Source organism: Haemaphysalis longicornis, unplaced genomic scaffold, assembly GCF_048455015.1.
Source record: "Haemaphysalis longicornis isolate Haplotype H1 unplaced genomic scaffold, Haemaphysalis longicornis Haplotype H1 scaffold_10, whole genome shotgun sequence".
NCBI classification, from domain to species: Eukaryota; Metazoa; Arthropoda; class Arachnida; order Ixodida; family Ixodidae; genus Haemaphysalis; species Haemaphysalis longicornis.
In genome coordinates this window covers 155952549-155979026 of record NW_027526204.1, presented here as the reverse complement: position 1 = coordinate 155979026, position 26478 = coordinate 155952549, and the positions used below count along the sequence as shown (strand labels likewise).

At 50.6% G+C, this 26478-nt stretch overlaps 1 protein-coding gene across 12 annotated transcripts in view; it reads left to right on the top strand.

Annotated features, from left to right (window-relative positions):
• The window catches only part of LOC144159717 (SLIT-ROBO Rho GTPase-activating protein 1-like), a 104720-nt gene that overhangs the window by 8945 nt on the left and 69297 nt on the right, over positions 1-26478 (top strand). For 11 of the 12 annotated variants that reach the window (XM_077691415.1, XM_077691409.1, XM_077691414.1 and 8 more), the window contains exons 2-3: positions 6141-6523; positions 12451-12759. In XM_077691415.1, coding sequence (XP_077547541.1) covers positions 6141-6523; positions 12451-12759 — 692 coding nt within the window. The remainder of the gene's footprint in view (positions 1-6140; positions 6524-12450; positions 12760-26478) is intronic. The other variant, XM_077691417.1, reaches the window with a different exon arrangement.

The following is a 26478-nucleotide window of genomic DNA, read 5'->3' as shown; positions in this document are numbered from 1 at the left end:
CCTATGCTGGTTGCCTAATTCAGAAACATTTTGACTGAACCCTCTAGCCGACGCCACAGTCACTGCTTTGGGGTTCTCGGTCGTGTAAAGCAAGCTTAAGCTCCAAGATATTTGAACCAACAGCACGGGAACTTGGTAAATAACCTTGCAGTCATGTGCGAACATTAAACTGCAAGCTAAATTGCCAAAAAGCCGAACCCTCTAGCCGACGCCACAGGCACTGCTTTGGGGTTCTCGGTCGGGTAAAGCAAATTTAAGCTCCAAGATATTTGAGCCAACAGCACGGGAACTTGGAAAATAACCTTGCAGTCATGTGCGAACATTAAACTGCAAGCTAAATTGCCAAAAAGGCAAAGCTGCCGTGCGATTGCTCCCAAGGCTTCCGACAACCCGCGCGGCCGAAGGGTCTCCTCCTTTGACGTCATGACGGGCGCAACCAATCAGAGGCGTCAAGGACGAAAAGCGCGCGTCTTTCAAGCAGGACCGCGCGTTTTGCAAGATGAATGCCGGTTGGACTCATGTACGATAAAATTCAATGTGATATTCAGAGTAAGCGCGCAAGGAACTACAGAAACATGCCTCTAACTCAATTTTTCTGGAAAGCGCTTCAGCTTTCCTTTAAAACTGCTTAATTTAATTTTTAAGCGAACTCTGTGAAACTTGTCAGTCTTGCTGCTTTTTTCCCACTGATTTCAAATATGCCATTATTTTTTGAGTCGGTCAATTAGTTCCCGAGATAATTAGCCATTTTTGGAGGACCAATAGACAAAACATTGTTAGCCATGAAACTGTAATCTTTATATTTTCCAATACTATGAACCCTGGTGAGTGCAATAAGAGAAGTGGTTTTTTGATGCACCACTTGGAACTAATTTCACAGCTCAATAAACTTTGGTGTTCGAAATGGTTCCTAGCCACTGGTGCCACCAAAGTTCCAAGTGGTGCATCAAAAAACCACTTCTCTTATTGCACTCACCAGGGTTCATAGTATTGGAAAATATAAAGATTACAGTTTCATGGCTAACAATGTTTTGTCTATTGGTCCTCCAAAAATGGCTAATTATCTCGGGAACTAATTGACTGACTCAAAAAATAATGGCATATTTGAAATCGGTGGGAAAAAAAAAAGCGGCAAAACTGACAAGTTTCACAGAGTTCGCTTAAAAATTAAAGTAAGCTGTTTTAAAGGCACTGTCCCTTAAGCACTGCTGGCAGGCTTATTCCAGCCCGTTATGGCAGAAGAGCAGCATGATGATTTCTGAGGTATTGAGAGTGCGTGACCCAAGGATCTTTCAAGCCAAGCATGTTGTTGTTTCCAAACTGAAGTCAACGTGGGCAGCTTCTTTAAAAGAAAGAAAGAAAGAAAAAAATGAGAATTACATTCCGGCCCATATACTTGTCGCAAACACTGTAACTGAAGATCTTCATTGAAGAAAAAAAGTTACGTGGACAATTTTAAAAGCTTGCACATGGTCCGGTCACATTGCAAGACCTTTGTGTGTAGCTTTACGTTGCCCCGCCCTTATAAATTAAATTTTTACTGCTTTAGCATCCAGAAGCGTCATGCAAGGTAAGTTTATTTGAGCCAGTCTATGGTTAAGCCCTTTCCCAATCCCAGCAAAGACGGCAACAGAGACTGCTTTGTAAAGACAGCCTCCAGATCAACTACAATGCAGCCTACATTGCTACTTAAGCTCAGAAACAATGCCAGCGGCACCTTTATGCCTACTAACGTTACAACAGTTTTGTTCTCTAGGCAAAATGTGGTGTTATTTGTGTGCCTACTTCTGTTTGCTTTTTAGTCTCCTGCTGATTCACTATAATAGTATCCTATTTGTTCATTTGCAAAACTGCGGCGTGCCTTTGTTAACGTGTCTGGGGCAATTTTATTTTTTTGCTGGCAATGGAGGCCAGGGACCGTTACAATGCTTGTTGATTGAGACATTCAGTTAGAGTGATTTTTTTTGCTGTCGGCCATGGTGTCTGCGAATTGGACTGTAGCCTTAATAGAATGTCCACCTTATGATGAAGTAAGCCAAGCACACTATTCACTTTGCCCACTGTTTAGCAGGTGAGCTGGTGTTGAAGTATAAAAGGAATTTAGAATTACTTGGATGCAAATTTTTAAATAAAATTTATGACGGAGGTCACATTGTCAGAATTGCAGTCTAAGCGAAATGCAAAAGGCCTCTGCCAATATTTTTCTTCGTTGCACATTTATGTTGTTCTTGCTTCAGAAATTGAACAATATTTTGTTGATATTGAGAATGAGGTTGGGCTTAAACTATTATTTTTCATTTTACACGGCAGGCAGACTCGTGTGTGGCCCCTTGCTGCATCTAAGCAGCGCCCTTGTTTTCCCATCACTACTGTGGGATGATGAGCAGGAACTGAATGGGCTGCAATGGAAATGCCAACCCTCTTTCCTTCACATCACACTGTTACGAAACAAACTCTCCTTTTGTGTGGTCTACTGCATCAGTGAATGAGTGCGGCAACAAATACCAGGTTCAGTAACAGAGCAGGTGGCCCCGCGTGTTGTGCTCGTGAGCTTGTTTCAAGAGCTGCGTGCACTGATGTGTTGCCTCTCCATGCCTGGTCCTGAGCAAGTGGTGGTTTGGCTGTATCTTGAACCTGTGGTGGTACAGACGAACAGAAACTCTGAACCGCACAGGTGGAAATCTTGCCCCCACCTGCGCAAGGTGTTTAGGTCACGTGCTTCAGCCTGCATAAACTCTTAGCTTTCTTTCTCTGCTTTTAGTGTGAACAGGGCCTCCGGTTGGGGGGGCCAAAATGTCATTGTTTTATTTTCTCTCGTGGTTGGCGTCGTCCTCATTATTATGTGTTCTAGAGTGCGGTTGCGTGGCCGTTCCTGCTCGTAACTTGTCCCTCCGTGCATTCATGGCACTGTACACGTTCTGCCCCCCCGCATGCCATGGCTGGGGGCCACAAAGGCCTTGCACCCCTGTCGCGGAGAAGCCATCTCAGCATGCAAATTTGGGTTGGCTTCTGCGGCTTGTCTGTACAGTGGCACGTGGGGACGATGCACTTGTGTTGCGCCCTCTATGAAGGAAGCGGATTCTGAGCTCTGAAGGCTTCCTCCCTGCGCTCGCTACTGCCTCACCTCTTGCCAGCTGTTCAGCAAACGTTTGTGGCTGACAAGCCATGTCCTTGCACGGTGGAAAGGAGCCGTGTCTCAGCCTGTGTCCGTCGTCTCGCTTGTCGAAGCGCAAAGGCCTGCTGACGAGGGAAGCTCGGCACAGTGCCCGCTCTGCTTGGGGTGCCTGCACGGCTGGGCTGCACGTGGGGGGACTGTGTGCGCATCGCAGCGAGGATGCACCCACAGTCTGGGGCCATGGGCAGAAAGTGGCAGCATTGGGCCGGTCTCGACCCTGGGCTGCTTCTGTTCAGTGGTGCGCGTTGTTTCTCTGCATTGCGTCGATAGACGACAGATGGTCTGCGGGGGTGAAGAGCACGCCACGGGGCTCGTCACGGAACGAGTGCTCCGAACAATGGGCTCAGTGGTGCGTGCCTGCCACCGCAACTGTCCCTGCCCGTAAAGGGAGAGCGAGGCAAAAAGCATTGCCTCACTTTCTCTACTCTTGAGGGCTCCATTTAGAATGGAAGTGACTGCCAGCCCTGGTCACAGGAGTCTCCCTTCCTTGGCTTTGGCTTCCTGGGTGCAGTGTCGTTGAGGGACACTAAGGGGTGAAAGCAAGTTTGCCTACATCGATAGATTAGAGTGGCGGGAACACAGGTACATGTCTTGCAGCAGCAGTTGTTTATTAATGCACAAAGTGCCAAAAGCATGAAATCAGGCATTCACACCTTTTCCACACTAGGATTTGTGACATTATGAGTCGCCAAGGCATGGCAAGATGGTATTGATGGAGCTTGTTGAAATGTGGTTTTTTTTAAAAAAGTGCTTAGGACAGGACAAATAAATCTAAACTAAAAATCCTCGGGAACTTTTGCTTGTCATGTGCTTTTTACGAGACACAAACCTCAGTTCACATGATGGGCGACTTTGTTTGTGTTTCGCCTCGCGTACTCGTGTAGCCAAAAGATGCATGCATGTGGCAAGGGCCTACCAGTGTGTACTGACCACTGGCGTATGCATATGCAGCAGCCAGTGGCAAGATCGGAGGCTATCAGCGCAATCGGCTTGAAACAAGATGGTCAGCAACTGCAAGCAGCGCCTGCATGGATATTTTCTCCATTTGCTCCCGGGTGGCCCTTGGAAAGCTTTGCCAATGGCCTCCGCGCCGTTGCTCCGGCCGTCCCATTCGGACGGAGAGAGCGCAATTCTGAAGGGGCCCTTCCGCCGTTTCTCGTCCCAGTGGGTGGACTTGACAGCCGTCCGTGCTGCGGCACTCCGCGAAATGGCTTCTGACGGCTTTTGCGCTTCGTATGGCAAAAAATAAACGGCTATGGCTGGTTCTAGGAATGGAAAGCAATATTACAGCACCTGGTGACGCCTTTATGCGAGCTGCGGCAGGCACTTGACGGGTTTTATCGATAAAATCGTTTAGGAATTTCCTGCGTTTAAATGATGTTCAACTCACAGGTAGGTATTATTTCTTGTGTGGTTGTACGGTCTTAATGAAGTCCTGTAAAGACAAGGCTACTAAGGTGAGAGTGGGCTGCGACGGCCTCGTCTCCACAACGAGCGGCCGCTCTCTTTTCTGGCCTCCGAATCAATGTTTGTTGGAGGTAACACTTGTTGTACCGGAAAAGAAGGAAAAACATCGCAAGTGAATTTGTTGAATGATGCCTGACTGAGCTGGTAGTCTGTGACACATGCACGTTGTGCAATTACGTTTTCGTCATTTTCTCTGCCCCTAGCAAACTTTCCAAGCTGTGTCCAATGGCAATTGGTGGGGGCTGAGAAAAAGTGGTCTGCTTGAAGAAGCACGGAGCAGTTTGTTCAGTGTAACGAAGGCGTTGTTTACTCTCTCCCACTAAACTGTGGTAAGACTTATATTGGCCAGATGGGCAAATGCGTCAGCAAGAGGCTCGGGTAACATAAGAATTTCGTGGAAAAGACTGCTGTTTCGGGACACTTGGCTTCGCACTGTAGTAAATGTGCTTGCGTCCTGTTGTTCGGTGAGTGAAAGAGAGAAGGATAAGCACACATGCGAAGTTGTTGAGGCACTTGAAATTGGGTGGCTTAAGGGAAACCGTGTAAGCATACCTTTGGTTGCGCTCTAGCAAAAAGCAAGGGGTTATCTGGTGCAGCATTGGCAACGTGCTGAAGGCGAGAGGATAAGTCGGGTTGCGCTGGCCATGGGGTTTAGGTGGTCTTCTTTTCTGAAGTTGTAGTGCAGTGCCTTGTCCAGTCGTTTGTTCCTTCTGTGTCTCTGTCTGCGTGCACTGGTAACCCTGTTAATATGCATCGCCAACTAGCCCACCAAGCCATCCTCGTGAGCCTTCAAAGCTGCCCAGTATTCAAATCGCTCCAATGCCCTGCACAGGTGCAAGTCGAGTCAGAAGTGGCTATTCAAAGTATTGCTTATATCTAGTTTTCTTTGTGTTAATGCTGGCATCAGCTGGAGTTTTTAATTAGGGCAACATGTTTTAATTGATGAAAGTGTGGTAGGTTCAGTATTAAATGCTAAGTAAAAGCCACTTGAATTTTTTTTTTGTGTGTGTTAACCAGAAATGAAGAAAATGCAAACAAATGAAGTTTGGCCCTGGAAAGCTGCTCTTCAAGAGACTTGCACTTCTCCAACACTAGCCTTATGACGCTCCCAAGCTTCTCCAAACCAGCAGTACTGGAGTGAAAGGTGCATCTTTAAAGGTCGTTTATCGCGCTGACCTTCTGCCGCTGGCGCGCGAGCTGCGCCTTTCTTTCTCGTCACTTCGCTTGCTGTGTACCTCGCTGCAGTGGTACGGTGTGACGGGGCGAGGGCGACACCGCCGCCTGTGCCTTGTCGCCCAGTGGCGGCTGGGGTCACCTGTGCGCGTGGTTCAGTGCAAGCGGACCACGTGGGTGGGCGAGGGCACAGGGGCTGATTTGCGAAAGCATTGCGTTCACAGGGACGGGAAGTGGAGGAATGCATGCGCACGAAAGCCTCAGTCGCCCCGGAGGGGCAGAGGCCAGCTCTGACGGTGCCCTGCTCTGTTGCCTTGGGGTGCAGACATCCGGCAGCAGCTGGGCGAGCAGCTGCGCTGCCTGGACGGGCGGCTGGAGGCGCAGCTGTCGCTGGTGTCGGAGCTGCAGGAGTACTTCCGGAGGCGGGCCGAGGTGGAGCTGGAGCACTCGCGCGCCCTGGACAAAATGGCGCGGGCGCTGGCGGGGCGGCCCCGGGCGGCGGGGGCCGAGGCGGAGCGGCTGTCGGCGCACGGCTGCTGGGAGCAGCTGGTGGCCAACGCGCGCCGCCAGGGCCGGGACCACGCCGCCCTGGCCGAGGTGTTCGGGGCCGTGCTGGTCGCCCAGCTGGCGCACCTGCTGGAGGACGTGCAGCGCATCCACCGCAAGTGCCGCACCATCGGCCTGCAGCAGCACGACGAGCTGCTCAAGGTGGCCACCTCCGCCATGTGCTGCCGCTCTCGCCAATAATTGCTAACCGGCCGTAACTGCAACCCCGAGGGAGGCGGAGTAGGCCGTACAGCAGCACTGCGCGTGGATGTCAAATGTTCCCTCATTTTCTAATTGCGTTTGCGTAATTGCGCCGGGAAACATTAGTGCTTTCCGGTGTTAACAGACACTTTCCATTCCTTACACCAGCTTGTTATTCTGGAAAGAGACTAGTTATGTGTAATCTGATTGCTTTACCGCTTTGTACACGATGCAGTCATCAGCAAACATTTGAACTGTAGCATCAATATTGTGAGTGGGGTATTCAACACCAAGATCGAAAAGGATTGGCACTAGGACCACGCTCTGGGCACTCCTGAGCCCATTTCTAGGTGGTGGTGGGGAGAACATACCTCTTGTCGGGCACACGAAAAGCAGCAGGGGAGGGGCGGAAACGGCCTCTGTGTCATACGGCCTTGTCACCTCCTGAACCCAGTCTAAGACAGTCTTGTGTTGTAGGCATTTGGTTGGGCATGGCAGCCTCCCTCTGCTCAAACGCAGTTACTTGGATGGGTTTAAAAGGCCCCACATTACGGGGTTTTGGTCAGCTTTCAGGGCAGAAGTGATGATTGATTTCTTCAATTAACTGACCAATAACGATCTGAGAGATACAATGCGAGCCTTTTAAAAAAATCACTTTCTGCCCCCACACAGTTGTGCAGCCTGTGAGGAAGCTTAGGATCAGAGGCTTCCTGTCCTGCCGGGGACGTCAGCAGCATTTTTTCTGGCTGCAGGCATCTTTCTGCACTCGCGCATTTCCCAGTGGTCAGAAGCGGTTGAATTCCTGACAGGGCATGAGCAGCAGCTGGCAAGGGGCTCCGAATCACTGTGTCGTCCCTTGGAGGTTCTCCCAGGGGGAGCATGTTGTTCACGTCATTCGAAGGGCCATGGAAGACACGGACGGCGAACACAGAGTAGGCAGGACAGGCACTAACATCAAAAAGGAGCGAAGAGGTAAGGCTGCCACAAGTACGCACACGAGGAGGAGGAATAAACTTTTATTCAAATAACAGTACGAGTTTCGTTGTGGGAGACCTGCTTAGTCCAGGAAGCCTTGGTCCCTGGCTGCCTGGAGGGCCCTGTCCACCAGTCGTTGCTGGTCTTGAGGGCGTACGCACACGATAACAAAGTTAAAAGATGTTCACAGCACTTCTTCGAGAAAGCCCTTTTCAAAGATGTGCTGTAAAGGCCTTTTAACTTTGTTATCGCGTGTGTACCTGTTACCTCTTCCTTCGTAATTTCTGCACGATTTCCCTGAACATAAGCTTAGGTGCATGATAAAATTAGTTGGAAGTTGGCGCCTCTCCCGCTTATTGAGTTTCATACTTATATGTACTAGAGGGAAATCTGTCGCTGCGGTCGTGTTCCGTCGTAGGTGCTGCCGAAGCAGCGAGCGACATTCGTCACCTCCTTGACTTGGCTAGCTGCATTACTTCTTTTTGCATTTGAAGCCAAAATCAACAACGGTTGTAGCATCTTTTTCTTGTTCATCCAGCATAAAGCTTCTCAATCATCCTTGAAAAGTACAGTATTTACTCGCGTAATCCTCGAACTTTTTTTTTTTTTCGAAAAAATCAATGTGAAGTTAAAGGTCTGAAAATTATGCGGGCAAAAGAAAAAAAATTTGGCTTCAATGTTGCCAACCTGCCTTCTGCCAATTCCGCTAAATGTAGCAGTCTTTCTTTGTATTTATAGTATCTATAAGGTTATTGTTGCCCGCAGCAACTACTTGATTAGTTTTTTTTTTTTTACCATGAATTGCTTTGCAACGGCAAATCTGTGCAGCGCTACCGTACTCGCTCGCCGACGCACGCTGGCAGCGTAAACCGCCTCACGTGGATCAGCCATCGTAAAATTGCCGCCCTCGCTCACCGGCGTGCATCCCATCCCATCTCGCAACTCAAATACGGGTGTTATCATATGCATGCCGTACGCCTGAAACTCAACAAAGTCAACCGTCGTGAAACTGCTGTACTCACATGCGTGTCTTTTTCTGTGCACTGAAATTACAAAAGTCCTTCCTAAACTGGCATCGTTTATTACAGGGGACTTTGGTACCCCGAATATTGGGTACGGCGGAAGAGGTATTGGGAAACTTGTTTAGATTTTCGTTGTTTCGCGAGGCAATTTTATTCGTAGTTCTTTCACTGGAAGTTTGAGAGGGGTGGGAAACTGCGCAGTGCATTCTCCGCAAATGCATCACGTCGTTGGCCCTGAAAAGGTCCTTTTTGAAGGAAGGAAAATGCAGCAGGCTTTCTTGACTGGTGGTCTGGAGAAGGCGGAAAAAAAGAGGCCTAGTCTGAGCCAGTGCTGACATAGCTGGTCATTGCCTTGTTGGCATCAGACGCCTCGTCGTCATCCCACACCAAATGAGCTTCTTCTTCTTGAAGATATTGACGACGACTTCTGCGCCGATCATCGCCCAGGCTTCAACTCTCCAGCTGCACAGCAGCTCCACCGACGGTCTCCTGATCTTGCCAGCCGACGTCGGGGCGTGTTGGCCTGTTCAGACGCGTTCAAAGGCTGCAACACTGACGTTAGGCCACCTGCAATGACAGCCAGGTCTGTGCGCAGCGCGAACTTTCCACGCGAACTGGCTCCACGAGATGGCCCCGAGAGCTGTCGACAATGAGGAGCGATGGGAAAAGAAGTGCTCCCGGTCGCCACCCCACACAGTCTTGATCCAGTCGACCTTGAGGTCAGCACTCGTCCACTCTTCTTCTTGCACCTGCACGTGCACACCGGGGAGACAGTTTCCTTTGGGGAGCGTCTTGCGCTCGAAGATGACGTACGGTGGTAGCTTCTGGCCGTCCGCCATCACAGCCAGCATCGCAGTACACCGGTGTTTCTCCATGCCAGTCGTGCGTGTGTGCACCTTTCTGCTCCACAGTGATGTTGCTTGGCGTGTTGAAATTGAGAGGCGTGTGGTCCACGTTCCCAATCTGTGACAGCAAAAAGTTCTGCTGTTGCTGAATCCTGATGACAAACCGGTGGAAGCCCATGATGTTGTCTTCGTAGGCTTCGGGCAGGCATTGGCACAGCGTTGTGTGCCTCCTAAGAGAAAGGCCTTGTGCTGCATGAAACGCGTGGCCCACCGTTAAGGCCGATCCACATAATGGACGAAATCACTGTTTTGGACCGCAATTCGCGTGTCACGTGACTGAATGTCACCAGTTCACGCGGACCGGCGTTGGACCGGGCCGGACTGCAGCCCTCGCGATCCAAATATTCGGCGAAGCTTTTTGGTCTGCAGTTTCGACGGTGGACCGCGATGTCAAGCAGTGTGGTCTGGCAACGTTCGCGTCGCCTGGGTGGAGCCAGGTCCAGTTGCGCCAATAGGAACAGTGTGGGTTGTTTTGAAGCGCTTGAAGGAACCTGTCGATCACCCTCGGTGGGCCAGGCAGCAGGCTAGGCTTGCCACCGCAACGCATCTTTGCTTTTACTAGCGACTCGAATGGCTCTTACTAGTGCAATGCTAGCCATCATCACATTTTTCCACGCATGTGGAATGTTATTTACGGGAAGGGTTCGGTTCCAGCAAGTGGTGGCGAGCGGTCACGAGCCGTATTTGCAGCCTGAGTTGCTGGCTGCTGCCGCTGGATCTCTCCATTGCTGCTGGTTGTGTCACCTTCGTGCGAACGATGGCGGCGGCGGCTGCAAGAGCGCGCCGGTCCGGCATGCATGCGGGTGGCTGTTGTCGTGGGGAGGAAACGTTTCGTGCAGGCTTGTGCGTTTCAACATGTTGTTGAGGCCAAACGGCGCCGGTGTTCAACCTTCTTGTTTCAATTTTCATATAGTCGGCCACTCACATTCCACTGAGCCGGCTCGCCGTGTGGACGTGCTCTGCACTGGATCGGACCGCAGCGGGCCATGACGTCGCCTCACGTGACCGATCGGACCGTGGACTCGGTCCGTCATGTGGATCTGCCTTTACTGGCGTGAAAATCTTTCCTGTTGAGCAATTAAACGTGCCTGGTTGCTTAAGCTCCATGGATACAGCGCACCCATCTGCACGTTGTGCCTCCACATAGTCCAAGAGGAGCTTCAACTCCAAGTCCAACTCCAAGTTCAATTTCAAGTCCAACTTGAGCTCCAAGTTCAAGTCCAAGAGGAGTCTCAATTTGGGGAAAATTGCCCATCTTTGGACTACGGAAAGCCTGGCGTGTCTTCTTGGTTGCCTTCAACTCCTCGTGCTGTTGCCTCCAAATGCGCACGTTGTACTCGTTGATGCTGAAGTGTCTGCTTGTGCCGCAGTTGCCGTGCTCTTCCTGTATTCCATCACAGGCATATTCTATCACTTTCAGCTTGAAAGCGGCTGTGTAGCTGGCATACCGCCTCATGGCAAAGCAGCAAGTAGCCCTGAACAAAGCGATGGAAAACTTCTCAGACTGGCCAAATGGGAGCTTTCGACCGCTGATGAGACGAGACCACGGTGGAGTGGACGAGACTGACTGTGTGCTGCTGAACGACAATGACATCACGACCGCGGGCTGTGCAAACACCGTCTAGTTGCATGCACAGGAAACCAGCTCAACGACAGTGTAAGTAGCGTCTGAGACATGGCGCCAGGCTGCCATGTGGGTAGTGGGAGTTAGGCTGCGGGGATACGCAGTGCTCTGCGCCAAACGGAGCGGTGGCGGAGAGTGTGAGCGGTGGAGAGCGTGTAAATCATGCGGGTTTCACGCGCAGGCTATTATGCGAGGAAACAAGAAAATTCACGTTTTAGTTGCTCACATTGGGGGTGTGAAGATTGTGCAAGTTCGAGGATTACGCGAGCAAATATGGCAAATCTTTCTGGAAGGCCATTTTTGTAATAATGTGCCAAGACACAGGCCCTATTTCAGTCTGTTCATGAGCCATGCCAAGGATAAGTGTAACATGTGGGGTTACCTGGCCAGCAAGGTAGGACACGAGAACTGAAACCACATTGTGAGGACACCACTAAGGTTTCAGTCGACTCACCGGCAGGTGCCAATGGTGCGCTTGGAGGCAGGCGATGCCGGTAAGCCACACCTAATGGCTTGGTCAAAGGAGCTTGGGCTCGTGGAGCCGTACATGGCCGCCGACTCGGTCCGTCCCGTGGTGGGAGGCTCTCCCCGCCTCGGGGTCGAGGAGTGTCCGTGCCTTTGTCCGGCCCCCGCAGTTGCAGAAAAGCCCCAAGCAGGGCCACGCCGTGTTTGGGAGAGAAGAGTCTGCAGTGGGGGAGGAGGGTGCCGAAGTGTGTGCTGCTTGTGCGCAAGGCTGTTAGCCGTAACGGTGCTACACAGCAGGCATGGGGACCCAGGCGGCCCTCACAGTACAGGGCGGAATGCTCACTGAAGCACGGCTCCCAGAGGCAGTGGCACCCGATTTCCCTCTAGCATATATTAGTACGCAGCTGTGCGGTCCCGACCACTCTGTTCGCCGTTGCTGTTGTTTCCAGTCACCCTTCAAGCTGGCCCAGCAGGAGGTTCCGTTGTAGACCTTGGGCATTTGGCTGGTCTGCTGTCTGGGCCAGTTTTGCATTGTGACCGTGTGTCGCCACAGGGATGCAAGCGTGCCGAAAAGCGCTCTCTTGGTGCACCACGCAGTGCACTCACCGTGTTTGCCATTGAAGCGTTGTTAAGAATGAAATTGCTGTGCTAATAAATTTTTATTGACAAATTATTTTACTGCTTGCTTTTTCTCACCTCTATTGTTTGTTTCAGCAACTGACGTAAAAAATTAGTGTTGTCTGCTTGCACGCCCCTTTAGCTCTGGTCATCTGCATTCTGCAGTGAGCAGATGATCAGAGGCAACAGTACTGTTCCCAGCCTGGGAAGTCCCGAGTGAATGTATTTGTTGGAAAAATGCCTCGTCGGTTGCAAACGGGGCCGGTCGGGGGGGCGCAGGTGCTGCACGAGCTGCAGGCGGCCATGCGGACATACCACGGGTACCGGGCGTCGGAGGAGCAGGCGCGGGCCAAGCTGGAGCTGGTGGAGGCCCAGAAGCGGCGGCTCGAGGCCTCGGTCGGTCGGGAGAAGCTGGAGCGGTCGCGCCGCTTCCGGGTGCTCACCAAGGAGCTGGCCAAGCGGGCGGCCAAGCACCGCCAGAGCCGGCTGCAGGGGCTCAAGGCCCGCAACGAGTACCTGCTCGCCCTGGGCGCCGCCAACGCGGCCGTCCACAAGTACTTCGCCGAGGACCTCTCGGACCTCATTGACGTGAGTCCCTCCCGATTTGTCCGCAAGGTTTCGTTCCCCTGTCCTCCCAATAGCACGGGAAGGGTCGTAAATTCCCCCCAAATCTCCCCAACCGTATTGTGTCAAAAAAAGAAAAAAAAAACACATCAAGCAGCACTGCCGCACCACAGATGTCGCAACAAGTTAGGTAGCCAGCCAGAAGTCAAGTCAGCAGAAGTCATATCCTAGCCATTGTGGCCCTGAAGTTAAAGCTTATCGTGTAGGCTAGCCAGGTCACGTATGCTGTGAAAAAAAAAAGGAAGAAGAAAAAGAAGAAGAAGAAAATGAAAGCCCACTCCTCCTGCTTCGCTGCCAGTCTCCCTATTTGCGGGGTTCCCAGGTTGGCAGGTATGCAATACGCTGTACTACCAGGGAGAAGCCTGGCACCCGTGTCTTCAAGGCGAGTCGTTGAGCTCCAGCAAGCATGCCATCTCCACTTGTCCTTCGCATGGCTCACTAACAGGTTTAGAAGTTGCTCCTGGCTGGAAAAAAACAATGTTATTGTAGATAATTGATGTTACTTCATCATCGTCCGCCCCCTGTCCTGCGCTGCTCCAGTCCACCCTTCCATCGGATTAATGGCCTTCTAGACCCGTGTCTTGGTACCCACTCTGTCGCCCTAAATTTCTTCCGGTTGTCGGTTCGTCTCGCTACGTGGCCAGCCCAAGTCCATTTCTTTTTCTGCGTTTGAACTATCATATCTTCAGCTCTCGTCTGTTCTCTGATCCAGCAAGCTTGTTTCCTGCCCTGAGTGTTACTCCTAGCATTATTCGTTTCATGGCCCGTGGAGCCGACCTAAGATTGCTTTCTACTTGTTTGGTAAGACGCCAAGTTTCCGTTCCGTATGTCATAACCGGCGATATACGCTGGTTGTAGATTTTTCTTTTGAGGGACAGAGCTAGCTTACTTTTCATTATTTGGGAGTGCTTGCCGCACGTTCCCAACCAATACGCATTCTGTGCCAGATTTCTCTCTCGTGGTAGGGGTCAGCACTAACCATCCGTCCGGGATAGTTATATTCTTTTGCCTCTTCTAGTGTATCATTTCCTAAGCTGAAGAGGATGTTCTTGGTATGCTTATTCCTCAGTACTTTAGATTTATTCACATTTTTAGCCTTACGGCCGTGCTTTCTGATTGTAGTTCCTATGTCGTCGGCAAACCTCAAATGAATCAAGTATTCTCCGTTTGTCCTTAAGCCTGTGTTTTCCCAGTCAAGCTTTCTAAATACCCCCTCCAGACGTGCCGTGAACAGTTATGGCGAGATGGTGTCTCCCTGTCTTACTCCCTTTCGGATTGGGAATTTGTCGCTTTGCTTGTGAAGTATTATCTTGCCTGTACATCCCTTATATATGTCGTCTAGAAGTCTTACGTTGATTTCCTCTATTTCCTTGTCTTTTAGTGCTTCCAGCATGGCTGCGGTGAGTACGGAATCAAACGCGTTCACATAGTCTATAAATGCTGTAGCGAAAGGGAACGAGGAGACCAGACGTCCAGCTATACAAGATGGCTACGACCGACTGCCGCGAGAGCCGCGCTCGTGGAGCGAGCTCCCGCTGGCTGCGCTCGTGGCGCACTTCGTTCTCTTTATTTAACACACTCCCGCGGCCCCCAAGTTGAGCAGGGACCTGTTGCACCATGACATCTGCGGACCCTGTCGCCGTATCTTAAGTCCCGATGACAGGCGGACGGAAATCCACTGGCGGAAGGAGCATGGTCGCACAACTCCGTCGCGACCGAAAAACCGGTGACGATGGTGGTCGAGTTGTTAGACGGCAGGTATCGGCTTGTCTTCTAAAAACACGACGTCCTCTACTTCGGGCTTGGCTGGCGGCTGTTCTGCCACCTCGTGGGTGAATCGAAGCAGCAGGAGGTATTCCCATATCGGACGGTGCCACAGACGATACCCCTTGGTGGCTTGACGGTGCTGTCACAGTATGCGCAGCTCGCTGCCAGTCAACAAGAGTTCTAGAAGGCAGAGTTTCTGCTGGAGGTACGTGTTCCCTTTGCTTAGCCAGGAGTGCGGTTGGAACAGCGGGCATGGCTTCGCTCTTTGCCACAGGCTTTTCCGACACAAACGTGGTGATATTGTCCTCCCTCAGAACAAGGCTGTCTGAGCCCTTCCACTGCGTGCCGAGCACTTTCATGATGCAGGGGTCACCTCTCTTCGTTTTAAAATCAAGTTTCACCTTTTGGAAGGACGGATGGTTGGCAACGTCGCTTCTTGGCTCTTCCTTGCGAAGCAACGCCTGATCCCGGTGGTTTTCTTTGCGATCCTGAAGTTCGAACGGTTGGACGGCGGGGTCGTTGAACGTGGAGTTTTCCGTAGTGCCCCGAGTTTCGCTGACTTCCATGCGGCACATGGACGATCGATCATTGTCTACAGCGGCGTCTTCCGTGGACGATTCTCCAAGGGACAGAAAGAGTGCGCTCGAGTGAGCGGTCGAAAGGCTTGAGCTGTCGAGGTGAGTACCTTGAACGGTCCAGCCCAGAAGCGTCTCCACGGCCATCAGAGTGGGGGAAATTCTCGAAACGTTTACTGTTGCCACCTGCCAATACGCGTCTGAACCGATCAACACGCTGACCTGGTTCTCTCGAAACGTGGGCGCAAGTCGGGCATCCGCAGCAACTTGACCCTGATCGGCCATCGCACGAACGATTTCTTTGCTGACGGGCGGGCTTGTGATGGTGCAGATGCTGGGAACTTCCAGGGCCTCGACCGTGATGTTCTGGCCATCGTGCTGACTTTTAAGTGTCAAAGAGACTCTGTTGCACGTAACAGGTGCTCTCGGGCGAGTGTCTCCGAACGTAGAAAGCGTTAGACGTTCGACACCGTTGACCGGACAAAAAAGTGCTTGGGACACGTCGCGTCGAATGAACGTTCGCTGGCTCCCGGTGTCCAACAAAAAGTGAATGAGCAGCTGGTGACTCTTGCCGAGGGCCCATGCACGACCTGTCTGGAGAAGCACCGACATGGGTCCTGCACCGCTGGTTGACGCGGATGTCACCGCGCTGGCATTATTGATTGCTGCCCCTTTGCTGCGACTTTGCTCCGACTCTGGACTGGTGGGCCCAAACCCTTCCGCAGGGAGCTGGTTGTCGCACAGCGACGTGAGGTGGCGTCGGGAACAGTGGCTGCAGACAAGACTGTTGGCTGTTCTGCAGTGTCTGGCGAAATGGTTGTGCTTTCCGCACCTGAAACAGCACCTGTTTGCCTGCAGTCGCTTTCACTTCTCCTCGGGTGATACCGCCGATGTGCAGCGGGCGAGGACGTGGTCCTGAGCGCTGCAAAGTTGACACCTGGGCCGCCCCGCAGAGGGACATTGGGCGCTCAGAGTCATTGCCGTTGGAAGAACGACACGCGATGGCGACGACTGACCCCTCTCCTGGACGCGGTGCGTTGACGGCACAGAACGATCGGAGGCGCTCTCCTCTCGAATCTCCACCTGGACGCGGAGAAAGTCCAGGATCACCTTGATTTCCTTGGATCTGGCGGAAGGGGACGCGGACACCTCGGATGCGTCCTGCTGCGCCTCCTTCAGCCTTTGCCGGTACAGGAGGCCCAGGTCGTGCGGCAAGGTCCGCAGTAGTACACGATGGAGAACGACGGAATACTGGTCCGGGGAAACGCCCAGGCCCTCCAACGCGTTTATGCGAAACGTGACCGTGTCGTAGAGGACCCGCAATTTGTTGGTGTCGGCCGAATTCTGCACCGGCTCCAAGGCGAGCAATTTGTCGAGGTGGTCGTCCACTAGTAGGTCTTTCCGCCCAAATCTGTTGGTAATGATTTTGACGGTGAAGTCGTAATTGTCGTCGGCCAGCCTGATGCCCTCGATCGCGTCCTTGGCGGGACCGGTCAAGTACGAGAGAAGGTACTTAAACTTCTCGATGCGTGGCAAAGTCGCGTTCGAATGGATGCTTGACTCGAACTGGTCCCAGAACCCTTGCCAGTCGCGTCGGTCGCCCGAGAAGTTCGGTATCTGGAACTTCGGGAGTGTGGCGAAGTGGGTCCCCTGCGTTGTCTGAGGGGTGCCCGGTCGAGGCTGAGAAGGTGCGCTCCCGCAAGGCTCACCAGACTCGGCTGTAGCTGCGCTGGCTGAAGGGGCCGGGCTCGTGACGGAGCGCACGCGAGTGCGAAGGGCGCAGATGCGCTCGTCGTAATCAATAGCATCCAAAACGTCGGCGTCAAATTCCTCTTCTGTGAGAGTCGCCTGAATCTGGCTGTCCAGTTCGTGCAATGCTCGCTGCTTGTCGAGAATTATGTCCAGCAGCGTCTGAAATTCGAGAGTTGGTGCCCCCGGGTTCTGCAGGAGTGCGTCGAGTGCCGTCATCTTCGTGACGGTGCTGCGAAGAACTCCCCGGCGGCGACGAAGCGATTCCATGGCGCGAGTCGGCGGGACCAGACGGCTGGGGGTTTCGGCACCAGAGAATTGTGTAGCGAAAGGGGACGAGGAGACCAGACGTCCGGCTATACAAGATGGCTACGACAGGCTGCTGCGAGAGCCGCACTCGTGGAGCGAGCTCCCGCTGGCTGCGCTCGTGGCGCACTTCGTTCTCTTTATTTAAGGGGGGACACTGGTCTTAAAACAACTTCTTTTATTTTCAAGTGAACTCTGTGAAACTTGTCAGCCTTGCTGCTTTTTTCCCACTGATATCAAATATGCCAGTATTTTTTCAGTTGGTCAATTATTTCCCAAGATAATTAGAGATAATTAGCCATTTTTGCCCCCAGAATTAACAAAACAGTGTTGGTCACAAAACTGTAATCTTTATATTTTCCAATACTATGAACCCTGCTGAATGCAATAATGGAAGCAGTTTTTTGATGCACCACTTGGAACTAATTTTACGGCTCATTAAACTTCGGTGGCACCAGTGGCAAGGAACCATTTTCAGTGCCCATTTCAAACACCGAAGTTTAATGAGCTGTAAAATTAGTTCCAAGCGATGCATCAAAAAACTGTTTCCATTATTGCATTCAGCAGGGTTCATAGTAATGGAAAATATAAAAATTACAGTTTTGTGACCAACACTGTTTTGTTAATTGTGGGGGAAAAATGGCTAATTATCTCTAATTATCTTGGGAAATAATTGGCCAAGTGAAAAAATAGTGGCATATTTGAAATCAGTGGGAAAAAAGCAGCAAGACTGACAAGTTTCACAGAGTTCACTTGAAAATTAAAAGAAGTTGTTTTAAGACCAGTGTCCCCCCTTAACAAATGCCATGTAAAAAGGTTGAGTATACTCTGGATTTTCCTATCACTTGATTGACGACATGGATGGGATTCCTGGTTGAGTGCTTTTTCCTAAACACAGCCTGCTCTCTGGTTTGTTTGGAATCCAGGCTGTCACTTATGCGGCTAACTATAGATGGTAATCACTGAAAAGTTCAGCTGTAAATTTCTTTGCTTGGCAACACTGGAAATGGCATGGCTTGTGCCACATCGCTTGCACCTTGCAACAAATGAAACCCCGGTTTGCATCATCTGCCCGGTTTCAACCTGATTCTCGCCAGTGGTGTTAAAGGGACACTGAAGTGAATTTGTCAAGGTCCCGTTTTTGCTTGCACTGCATAGACTGGCTCAAATTAACACTTTTCATCGTTTCTCTGCTTGATAAGTCAGTAATTATTTTACAAAGCGCGAAAGAAGCATTGTTGGATGGGCATTCTCGATATCTCAGTAATCGTCGTACCGCGCTTCTGCCAGGTTGTGGGCTGTAAAATGCATAAGATAAGCCTCCCAGGATGACTTCGAATCGTAGCAATCACTAGCCGAGGCCTACACAGTGGCTGAACGCCCTCCGCGTCCCCGCAGACGCTCAAATGCCATGCGCTTTTCCCCCATATTTGGAGCTTGTCTCACTCATGCCTGTATCGTAAAAAGCGTGTTCGCACCAGGCCAAGGGTCTGCTGATTCTGGCCTGTGCCCACTGCCCGCAAGTAGTCGGTGGTTGTGGCAACAGCACGCAGACGAGAACTCACTAGCGTGTCAGCGTCAGCCTGCGAGCGTTTTGTGAACTAGTTCGTGGAGCAGTGAACGTTACGGCCAAAAAAAAGGTGAACACAGTGTAGAAAACATCGTCCAAAAACGAAAAAGTGAACTTATAAGTACCCTCGGGGATTTGAACTCGTGACTTGCAAAACACTTGCGAAACCATACCAAGCGCTCCAGACCACTCGGCCACGAGCGAGCGCAGCTGACCTTGGAAATATAAGGTATATAATGTATAACCAGTTTACACTTTTATTTAGTTTTAGCATTTCAAGCAGCTTAGGTGACTATTTGTTGTTGTATTGCGCTCATGCAGTAAGCGTCCCCCAAATTTACATAATATCTCATGTCTAGCAATTGCATTTCTTAGGCGGCAGATGTGTGGTCGTGCTGCTGACCACCCAGCGCAAAAAAGTGCTTCCTGCTCCCTAGTTTTATGCTGTACGGTAAAAGCTTCAGTTGATTTTATTTCCTTAGTACCTATATTGACTTCGCTGACTCTTCTCCCGCCTTCAAGTGGCCTTAGATTTTCCTACTAGCGTACCAGTCAGTGAAGTGTCGCATGTGCGCTTGTGCAGCGCTTGTGTGAAGCGACCTTGACTTGGAGCTAGATACAGTGTACAAACTAACAAAGTAAAGAAAGGCACATTCTTTCCACGGCCGCTGGATGAAAGGCGCACTGACGTGCGGCCTGCCGCGTGCCACCGAAGCGGCGTGAGTGCGCCTAGAGCCAAATACTGCCACCGCGGCGCCACCGTTCCGGGACTGGTTGCGGCGAGCGCGGCCCGCGGGACGCCGGCTTTTGGGCCGCTTATTTCGAAGAGTGGGCTTATCATCGGCGTTTCACGCTCTACATAAGTCATTTACCAGCACTAATGTTACGCCTATTAAAAGACAAACACGATTAGTGGCGACCGAGCTTCATTTGGTTAAGTTGGAAATTAAATTCCCTTCGCAGCAGCAGCATTACGCGTCGATAGTGTGCCTTGTGTCTCGCTTTGCTGTGTCGTGTCTCGCATCGCCCGGCATGCTATTTGCGACCTTACGCCCGGCAGAGATTTAGGTTTTGTCTGCAAGCTGCGACTGCAGAGGATTGGTCGTGGACACAACCAACTTTTATTTAGGTTTTTCCTCGTGCACTAAATAAAACACCACAATTCGTATAATTGCACGGCACATATGACTTGATTACACGTTGTTTAGTTATGAAGTAATACTACTACCATAGCTATGTCGGCCCGTTTTTATTTTGACAAAATATATATACAGTGTAGACCATTTATAGCGTAACCGCTTATAGTGCGGGACCGGATATAACGCGGGTTTTTGTGACCACCGGTTTGCCCCCCATAGAACTCAATGCATAAGCATACCGTTTAAGATGCGGTTGGCCGAACCACAATACCGTTTATAGTGCGGTTTTTCGGCGGGTCTGCTGATCGACCGGCGCAGCTGGGGCATCGTTTTAGGGTAGCAAAAGAAAAAAAGAAATGATGAAATCGGCCATCTGACGCAGCGCGCACCCCTTGCTCTCCTCTAACTTCGACACAGAAGAAAAAAATAGGCACCCGTACGTGATAACCACAGCTGTCCTTGCTACATGCACCTCGGAAGATAGCGACCGACTCCCCGTCCGCGCGTGGCAAGTTGTTTCTATTAATCGTGAACCGCATGGCCCGTTTTCGCACCCGAATTGTGCACATCGGCGTTGCGCGTGCGTTTTAAATGCAGAGCATTTCTTTAACTCACATGTAGCGTCCGCCGTCCGTCCGCAACAGCTCAGCGCGCAGGTGCGCCCTCTCCCCCACTCCTCTCCCGCATCACGCTACCCTCCTCGCTCTCAACAACAGGTCCGCACCCCTCCCCCTACACTATATAAAAAAATAATACTTACCGGCACCAGGTTTTGATCCCACGACTCTGCGGGCAGAACGCAAAATACATGGTGCTCTACCCACTGCGCCACAAAGCCGACACAGAATGGAAGGCTACGAATGCGCCTTATATCCTTGACTCATTCAAACTACGTCAAGAAGCTGCTGATACAACGCATTCACTACCTGTGGGCGGAACGCGAGGTACATGCTGCTCTTCCCACTGCGCCACAAAACCGACACAGAACCAACACCACGGAACCCCACTATGCTCTGCATTTACACGTGTCCCTCGCGCGGGGGCATGCGACGGAGGATTTTTTTTTCATGCTCGCGTCTACGATTCCGTGCTTGCGGTCGCTTCTTCGCGTCGCAGTGGGAGGAGCCTGACGACTTGCACCAATGGAAAGACGCGCACCTAATGGCGGGAGATTCGAAGCGCCCCGAGCCGGCTAGCCGCGCCAGAGGTGTTTAGGCTAAAGTCCCTCGATCAGATGAAGGGACTTCAGTTTTAGGCTTACCACCGCGGTATTTTTTGATGGGCGCTTTCACAAGCAGCGTGGATGGCAGTTTATATTCCACTTTGCAGTCACATTATCAGCTCTTTCCTTGCATGAGCATCTTCGCTTGCGCCTCGTGCGGCATTTCAGCGAGCGGTTTGAAGTTGTCACTGGAGCTGCCTGCACCGCTTCACGGCCTGTGCCGACGCCATGTTGCCGCCTCTTACTGCGCCGCACACATTACACCAGCTGTATACGCGCCGGCGTCGCCACGCCTGCGGCGTGCGCTGCACGTTTTCGCGAGAAATCGCTCCATGCGGTTCACGCTTTAGAACATTGTGCAGATAAGCCACTGCTCTTTCCGAACAAGCGAGCCGCGCGAAGGTTTCCACCACCAGTACGTTGCGCTGATAAGCAGCCGCCTTCGGCATCGTGAACACAAGGTGGGGTAAAAAAAAAATCCCCCTGGCCTTCTTATCATGTCCTGCGGCATCTTCATAGACGCAAAAAACGCAGCCATGGTCTTTCAAAACACAAACACAACGGAAGTTAAAGCCGCACTCGCCGTTTGTAAGACCGCGCTTTTGCAATGTGAGACCCTGCAGCAGCGGCTGATGTTAAAGGGACCCTGCAACACTTGCCATCGACTACTAGTAATGTATTTTGGGATAAAGTATATTGTCCCAGAAATCTCCTAACGCAAGAATTATGAAAATCCGTTCACAATTAACGAAACTACGCGCGATGAGAAATCGCGCATAATCGTTCTCTCTCAACTCGACCGCAACAGCGCGACGAAAGCTGCGCGCTCTCTCCCGGACAGGGAGGCGGCTCGCGGCGTTCTCTTCGGCGGCCTTCGATATATCATATGCCGGGTAGTTTTCTCCTTTTCTCCGCAACGCGGAGGGGCCTATTTCCGGTCTGGTGCCGCAAAAAATCAGGCATGGGTGCCTGCTCGCAAGTGCGCGCTCGGGCTGGTAGGGCGTTTTTGAAGCAATAAACGTTTGTAGTCGAGTGGTCCCGTTGAAAGGGAAGTATTGAGCTGATCACTCAAACTCCGCGCGCACTCAAAACACAAAAGAAACGGCAAAACTGTGCCTACAGGTTCAGGCATACAAGAGGTTCGTACACAGCGATGACGACGACGGAAATGGGTGAATCTAGCCGCGAAGTTGACCAGTGACAGCCGATCGGGCAGCCATGGCCTATGTGACGTCCCTTAGACCATGCATAATGAGGACAACTGAAGAGAGAGCGGTTGGTTTTTCCGCGTCTTTCACATCGATTTGCGCGCTCACCGCTTCAGGTGGACGTTTAATATTTGGCTCAGGTATTCCTGGCAGTGTAATCTAAACGTCGCGCAGGTTTACTTGCACTGCTCAAAGAGTGTTGCAGGGTCCCTTTAAAAATAATACGAAATAAAGACCCTGCCTTCGTTTTTAGGTGCTGTGCGTTTGGGTGATAAAAAATTTAGGATGACTTGAGAGGTAGGTGGCGATTTGGTTGAATTCGCGCACGTTTTGGTTATAGTGCGGATTTTTGCGGCTCCCGCGACATACGTTATAAGCGGTCTACACTGTATATATATATATATATATACAGTTGTATGAAAAGCGATTCCAGTTTCTACCTGATATTTAATGTTGTTCTCTGTAGCCTCGAAAAAAAATTAAGGAGGGCAGATGTCATGTCCGGGTCGACAAAAACTTTAAAAAATATTTGGCGAGCTTCGGCAAGCTAAATTTTTGCCCGGACACAAAAGAAAAAACCGAAATTGTACAGAAATTCTAAAAATTGCCTAATAATTCGTAAGCATTCAAACACCGCTTTTCCATGTCACATAATTTTCTTTTCTTTGTTATTTTACACCAACAATCTACATCTAGAATATCATAATTATTAAATGTTCTAACTGCGTGAATTACGAATTTTTTGTGCAGATACAAGGCATTACACTTCTTTCATTACGGAGAGATGACGCTTGGATACTCAAAAAAGAAAGCTGACGTATTAATAACGTATTGGAAAATTTCCCTACTCTACGAAGATTAATTCGAATTGAAGCGCAGTATGTTCGCAGAGCAAAACTACCCCATCGTGTTTAGGGCGCGCTAATTTCGGCACGCACTGGTGCTGCTCCAGGAGCCTGGCCGTTAGCTTCAGGGATAAATGCAGATGGGTTCAAATCGGCGATGAAATAACGGAGGAAATGTACCTAGCGCTAGTTCTCAACGCAAAGTTAAAAAAATGCTTAGCAACTAGGAGAGTGGACCGTACGCACTGGCTCTTGAACACAGCACGGTGTATTTATTTTTCTTTCTATACAACCTCTGTAATCAAGTTTTCAGTAGCCTGTTTAAAGGCATTGTCGGGCCTGAGAAAATGAAACAACCCATACCTCTATGCGCGGCAAGATAGGATCGAGCCAGTATAAGAGTATCAAAAGACACGCGTAGCAAAATGTCTAGTCTTTTCAAATCCTTTTGCAACCATCCTATTCGCTGCCCCCGTTTTATGAGGTACGCATTCTGCCCGCCCAACATGTTTTTCCAATAGAAGTGTCTTTAAGACAAGCTTTAATCCGTCGCCGGCAAAGATTTGTCGCTCTTCCGTTTGTCGACAACGCGTTTCCCGAGAAAAGGTGACATTTCCGAAATTTTGGACGGGTAAAGTCCCACCAAATACCTGCCGCTTGAACTGTAACTAATCAACTTGCGGCTTCAAACTGCGCAACGCGGTTTACGTGCTGTGTGTGAGACGTTTTCAGACAATTAAAGATAACCGTTGGTTATTATCTTTTTGCTGAATATTATCTTTTTTTAACAATGTTGTCGAATATGGAGCATCTTTTTAGATTTATTAGATTGAAAATGTATTGCCTATATCTCACTCAATAATTATTTTAACTTCTGGCTACTTCAGTCATGGCCGGGCGGCTGAATCGAGTGACAGACTGACATACATACATACATACATACATACATACATACATACGGACAGACAGTTTTCGCGCTTGAGTAGCCCAGGAAGGACAACAACATCTTTAAAACCCGTGCGCTGGCTGTGTCACTCAGTCGGCGCAAGCGCTTGCCTACAGGGACCTCCCCACTCCCCCCCCCCCCCCCCACCCCCGGGGACCTCCCCCAGTCCCCGAACGCTAGCGCCGCGAGGGAGTCCAGCCGGCAAACGTAAACACCACCACTCACGCCCTCGCCCGTTGAATTCCAGGCGACGCGGCAGGCCGCACCTTGCGTGCGCTCTCATCCAGCGGCCGTGTTCTTTCATTCACAAATGTGTCCTGGCTTCATTTCAACTGAGCGAATGAATTGCGACGACCCGTCAGCAGCCAACGGATGAAACGCTGGGCCGGCTGACTCTGTCGGAAGGTCGGCGAGCCGTGCAGTAGCGCAGCCAATTGCCAGCACATCTCCTCCTGACGTCACACGAAAACGCCACAGAAAATGGGCGAGGGTGCAGAGAGGAGGACAGCATTTGCGAATTGATTTTTCTACTAAATAAATTCACGTAAACGCGCTCAGAGAGGTCGAAACAGGGCCTGGGGACTCCGGACTATAATTTTCGCTAGTAATCCCGCAATGTTTACAAATCACTTCAGTGTCCCTTTAACAGGTGTGTTACTAATCGCACTCACTTTGGAGTCGAGGCATTACTTGGCGCTCTGTGGGGGACAGTTGGAACATCAGACGCACATTTTGTGCTTAGCCCGGACAAGTGACGCCATCTAACGGAGCCCGGCATAGCACATGGTTGCCCGCATGTGCGCCACGCCAGTGAATGAAACTTATAACTTTGGTAAGCAGCTTGTAACCAACTGAGAGTAGGCTGATGGGTCTGTAATTCTTTATCTCCCTTCTTATGAATCAGGATAATGTTGGCATTTTTCCAGGCCATGGGCACTTTTTGAGTCTTCAAGCATTCCAAAAATAGTTATGCACGAACGTCGTTTATTTTATTTCTGTTAATCATTTCGACAGCTTGGCTAATTCAATCTGATCTGCCATACTTTACATTTTCATGTCGTTACGTTTGGAAATTAGTTCCTTCATTTTCTTAGTTTTTCGGTTTGTTCTCTACATGTTGTTTCTCCCACAGCTGCTTCTGATTCACTGAGTGGCGATGTTAGGTTGTCATTTAGCCTGTCTACACTGACCTCTTTCTGCTCGTTCAAAAGCGCGAATTTGTTTTGAAGAGTTATTTTAAACTCCTGTGATCTGGCTCTAGCTGATTCCGTGTGGGGTTTCGTAGTTTTCACGAGTTTTTTTCCTTTCTCTTTTGAGATTCAGCCTTAGCGTGCATCTAACCATCCTATGATCGCTGCTCCTAATCTTACCCATCACCTCTAAGTCTTGCACGATGCCTGGGTTGTTGCTTAAAATGAAGTCAAGTTCATTTTTTGTTGTGCCATTGGGACTTTTCCATGTTCATTTCCTATTATTTCGTTTGTAGAAAAATGTGTTCATCAACCTCAGGTTATTTCTCACTGCGAATCCTACCAGTTTATATCCTCGACTGTTGCCATTGTCTGTTCCGAAGCTTCCCACTGACGGCTCTCCCATTTGCTTCTTACCGACCTTTGCGTTGAAGTTCCCATCACAATTGTGAATTGCGTTGTTGCCTTCATAGACCCTTTGCAAAATGGTCCAAGCACTAGCGGAGGAGCCGTGAGCCGTTCCAGCAGTGCACCGCCATCATGAAGGAAGCGAAAACAGTGAAACGGCAGCAAACGCAGAGCAGCTAATGTCCCCTGCGGCGTAATAAAGGCATGCGCCTCTTGTAAAGTTTTCCCCATAACTGGGTGGAAAAATACCCCTGCTGCTCTTCCTTTACTTGTTTGACGAGCAGCATATTCTGGACTTTTACTCGACTAGATAGTCGAATGACAGACCCTAGAAGACCCAATGTACAATTTCAGGGTGGGGCAAGTCGACTGGCCTGCCATCTGTTGACTCAGTTCTCACTAGCACTCAAACACCGCAAGTCGTGCAGGGGAGCATGGAAACAGGAGTAAGCATTACCTATTGTCATCATCACCACCAGCCTATGTACGCCCTCTGCAGGGCAAAGGCCTCTCCCATTAATCTCCAATTACCCCGGTAGTGTGCTGTGTACGCTGTGTAGCGTGTACGCCCGTTGCGAGGCCCCATGTATCGAAAGGCAGTGGGCCCCCCCCCCCCCCCCAAACAGGGTGGGGCAAGTGGACTGGCCTGCCATCTGTTGACTCAGTTCTCACTAGCACTCAAACACCGCAAGTCGTGCAGGGGAGCATGGAAACAGGAGTAAGCATTACCTATTGTCATCATCACCACCAGCCTATGT